A 4,665-nucleotide genomic window follows, 5' to 3' on the forward strand; every position below is an offset into this window, starting at 1 on the left:
ATAAATAAATACATTATTTTGTACAAGTATTTTTCCCTCACCTTAATTCTCATTTTCACACTTGAATTGTCAAATTAATATTTGTGAGATTGTGAGCTGTAGTGTTAATTCTATAGGGGATAGATTTGTTATTTAACAGATAACATTCTTAATCAAATTCATGATTGTTCTCTCCCTCTCTGTGGAAATAAATAAGTCTGGTTTAAAGCATGTTTTATTCAGTTTCCATCACCATAGATGTACAATACAGTCCATTGTAGGCAATGACAAAGCAGATAAAAGTTTGTCTGTGGCATTTAGTCTCAGTCATAATACAATAGTTACAAGCAACTGAACATGAAACAATTAAGGTACACAGGCGTATTTACAAGCATCCCTTCATGACTGGACCCCAACACACAGGTGCTCCCCTCTTTACCAGTAAGGTGATTGACATTTGTTCAGTTTTGTGTGTGCACAGTTATAGAAACATGTCCTCCCTCAAACATGACATACGTCACCTTTTGAGTAGCACACCTTGAGCCACCAACAGGACATTACTATCTAACTCATGGGAACACAGACCCGAAACTAGTGTGTGTGAGGTTCAAAGGGAGATGGATTGAATATTTCATTTTCATTTAGAATCATTCAGTCTAAAATCCACCAAGCATGGAAGGGAAGGTGGCATGTATGTATATAGTGGGCTAATTGCATTTCAGTTGATATCAAATAAAAGATTCAATAACAGAGTGGGAGAGAATAGACAAGAACATTTGGTCTCTATTTCGAATTTTCTACCTTTCAAACATTCCGCTTTGCAAAAAAAGGCAGAGGTGGAGGGAGAGGTAGAGAAAGGAAGCTTGGAAAACATTATCCACCACTCCCTCCCTCTTTTATTCCTCCTTTTCCCTCCACTCTCCAGATGTAAAAAAAAAAAGAAAAAAAAGAAAAGAAACAAAACCGTGTTTATTTGGAGAGTTTCTTCATCCTCTGGTCGAGGGCACCAAAGTTCTCCTCCACAGCCAGGAGGTTCTCCTTCATGGTCGTCTGCACCTGGGGGGAAGAGAGGAGAAATGGGGAGGACAGATGGGGAGGTTAGGGCAGCAGAGTTAGTCAACCAAGTCAGATGTGTTGCCTACTGCATGCTCCAGGATAACCGTGCGCTCAACAATTGGTTTCCGTGTCCTATAGATGGAGCGTGAGGGACGTGCACGCGCAGGAGAACCGGCTATCTCATTTCTCCATTTCATTCTGAACACCCACCTAACCCACTCATTACTTATTCGGGAAAGTATCTGCAGAAGACCCTCCCTGGATTTATTTCCTTCCTACGTGACGCATTTCTCCTAGACATTACCGCATCAGCTGGTACGGATGGCTAGAGACTACAGCAGAGGCAATCTCCAAACCGCAGGGGAGGGGAAGGATGCTGGCTTTCAGATCAGACTCAAAGGACACTGTAGCAGATATGGATCTAGTTATACATGCCTGCTGAGTGAATAGAAAAGGGCGGACTGCGTTTATGTTCTACAGAATAGCCAGGCCTGGGTGGAGACTATAGAACGGGCTGTGTGAACACACAGGGTCACAGAGGGTCTGGTTCATACTCGTCTCATCCATGTCTGTGGCCCCAGCCAGAGTCTCTCTTATGTGAAGACTCTGTGAATGTAGAAGGTGAGATGATGGAGTTGGTAGTGTACCTGCGACAGCAGAGTGCCGTTGTCCTTCAGGGAGTTGTTGATCATCTGCTGGGTGGTGTCCAGGTGAGTCAGCAACTGGCCAAACTGCATGGCTGAGAGAGAGAAAAAGAGAGAGAGAGACAGACAGACAGGCAGAGAGAGAGAGACAGACAGACAGAGAGAGAGAGACAGACAGACAGAGAGAGAGAGAGAGAATCAGAGGTGCATAGAACTCTGGGAGTGTAGAACTCTGCAGACTGGGTGCTGGATGATTATTTACATTTTTGGGGTATGATACATTACCTCTCGATTTGAGATGCATTATGAATATCCTATTAAAACCATTGTCACTCACATAGATAAGTACTAACTCTAATTTCTCAGTATGTGGAAATTCAATTGAATAGACTTTAATTCGTTTTCTACTGCTTTCACAAATCCCCATTGTGAATGTGATAGACTCTAACCCTGAGCAGTAGAGAGGCCAGCCTAGATTAGTTAAAATAATAACTTAATAACAATTGTGTTTCTCTAGCACTGTCACTGCTTCTGGCACTTCTCCTTATAAAAAGTCTTACTTGCGCTGATTGTGATGTATTGTTGTGTCGCCTACTTTAGGCAAATGTACTTACAGGATTGTAAGTCGCTCTGGATGAGAGCGCCTGCGAAATTCATTTTGTAAATGTACTATGTAACCCAGGGCAGCGGAGAAGCCGGCTTAGAGGAGCTTTCCCTACCTTGCTCGTGCAACTCCTTGACAGCCATGAGCCTCTGCACCACGTGAGGGAGAGAGGTTGCCATGGAGTCCCACTTCTGCACCACGTCATACAGCTGTGACACCTGAGAAAACACATCCACGACGTTAGAGGACTCTGTGAGGTCGCTCTTGTGAAATCCCCAGAGCTTCGTGTGTGTGTGTGTGTGTGTGTGTGTGTGTGTGGGGGACGAGACGAGGCGAGGGCCAGCTTCATGACCGTTACGGCTGCGTGGTTTTGGTGTGTCCCTAAGCACCGCGGAGCGTACAAACACGACACAGGGGAAATCACACCAGTGTGATCGCTGACTCCAGGAGCTTCATGTCAGGAGTTGTTTTATAGTCAATCTGTAACTGACAGCTAAATCATCCGACAGTCGGGGACAATTGAGCCGAGACTATACACTTTATGATGCACTTGCTTTCAGATAAACAGACAGACAGATATATCCCTTCACCGCAAACTCCAGATGGTTACCTACCTTGTTCTGCGTATCAGCGTCTTCGATGGCTGCCTTGTGCTTTGCGATCTCGTTCATCTTCCCAAGGACGCTCTAAAAGGAAGAACACAGAGGAAAAGCACAAACAATAAAAAAAACAATTATAATAATAAACTCTTCCACTTTCACTAATTGCTGTATATCACAGCCACACACACACACACACACAGTGGCCTGGCCCATCCTCCACCCACCCACCCAGTCCCCTGGATGTTAGCCTACCTGCAGCCTGGCCTCCACCTGGTCCAGAGTGGCTGAGTCCAGAGCACTGACGCGGGCCTGCAGTAGCTCCATGGTGTCCTGGGACACACACACACACACAGACAGAATAACAGAATAAGGGAATCAGGGCTAACTGACTGGTTTGGATTCCCACTCAGAGAGAAGCTACTCACCATCAGATTGCCTCCCTGGACCCCAGCATTCAGAGGACCCTGCCATTCAAACACACATGGTATTATAGCACGGCATACAGCGACACTGGTAGAAGGTGCCAGTGTGTGTATTGTTCTTACAGTGTGTGTATTGTTGTAATGTAAATGGACGGCTGGTAAAGTTACCTGTTTGTCTGAGCCTGAGCCCACAGCCGTCTCCAGCTCTGCAAGACGCTTCTCCAGCTCTGCCATCTACACAGAGGATACACTTGTCTTGTCACACACACACGCACGCACACACACATACACACACAAACCCATCCACCAGAACCCGTCAGACAGGCAGGCAGCAAGGCCAGTGGTCTTTGTGCTGAACCCACACGTTACCTTGGCATTCTCAGTAAACTTCTCTTGTTCTGGTCGGCTGTGGAGCTCATACAGCACCACTCCATCCGGGCCCTTAGCTGCTGCTGCGCCCGCCGCCTTGCCCTCCCCTGTCCCACGGCTCCCCCGCGCAGCTTCCAACTGGGTCAGCAAACGTCTGGGGGACAGAGAGAGAGAGAGAGAGAGAGAGAGAGAGAGAGAGAGAGAGAGAGAGAGAGAGAGAGAGAGAGAGAGAGAGAGAGAGAGAGAGAGAGAGAGAGAGAGAAAGAGAAAGAGAAAGAGAAAGAGAAAGAGAAAGAGAGAGAGAGAGAGAGAGAGAGAGAGAGAGCACTGCTAAGACTGCTAATAAGAACACTATCATCCATGTAGGCATCAAACATTTAATGTCAGTCCAGTCTAATTTACATTTTTCAGTTCATTGTTTTGGAAGTTCATTGTTTTGGTCCATATGTCAACCCCCACCCCCTCCCCCTCCCCAAATCCCTCCTCACTTGGCCAGGGCGCCGTCAGGGTCGGCCAGGTTGATGTGTGCCTGGGGCCCCAGGAGGGAGTCCAGGTGAGCAGACACCAGCTGTTGTTTAAGCTGGGCAGCCTGCTGGGCCAGCACCACCGGGGTCAGCCTCTCCTCCGCACTGCTGTCCCGTGTGGTCGCCTAGGGGGGGGAGCGGGGGAGGGAGGGAGGGGGGAGACATGGTGGGGGGGCATCATCATACTGGAGGTTGTGAGCACAGCCAATGTGGTTCACCTCTTTGCTGTTCTGCCTGAAGTGTACACCTGCTCACTACACTCGCTCACCTATTCTCGTGGATTTAAAAGCATGTGATTGACCTAAGTGCGAGTTTCCTCCACATTTGATACATTCTTTTGAGAGGGCCCTGTGGTGTAGGAGTGGAAATTAAACTATATATTTAGGAATGATAAAGTAACTATCTTTGATCGCCAACGTCATCATTGTTAAAAAAACAAAAGCGAAAGCGTTATGATGTTCCTCA

General features: G+C 47.0%; 1 protein-coding gene across 1 annotated transcript in view; it reads right to left on the minus strand.

Moving 5' to 3' along the window:
- Positions 1-201: 201 nt before the first annotated feature.
- The window catches only part of dctn2 (dynactin 2 (p50)), a 9,805-nt gene continuing 5,341 nt past the window's right edge, over positions 202-4,665 (minus strand). The window contains exons 6-14 of the mRNA XM_083669144.1: positions 4,165-4,325; positions 3,677-3,830; positions 3,476-3,541; positions 3,311-3,349; positions 3,138-3,215; positions 2,898-2,969; positions 2,399-2,501; positions 1,683-1,774; positions 202-1,035 (exon numbers count right to left, since the gene is read on the minus strand). Of these exons, the coding sequence (XP_083525270.1) occupies positions 949-1,035; positions 1,683-1,774; positions 2,399-2,501; positions 2,898-2,969; positions 3,138-3,215; positions 3,311-3,349; positions 3,476-3,541; positions 3,677-3,830; positions 4,165-4,325 (852 nt within the window). The 3' untranslated portion in view covers positions 202-948. The remainder of the gene's footprint in view (positions 1,036-1,682; positions 1,775-2,398; positions 2,502-2,897; positions 2,970-3,137; positions 3,216-3,310; positions 3,350-3,475; positions 3,542-3,676; positions 3,831-4,164; positions 4,326-4,665) is intronic.

This window comes from Argentina silus (assembly GCF_951799395.1).
Source record: "Argentina silus genome assembly, chromosome: 4".
Taxonomy (NCBI): Eukaryota; Metazoa; Chordata; class Actinopteri; order Argentiniformes; family Argentinidae; genus Argentina; species Argentina silus.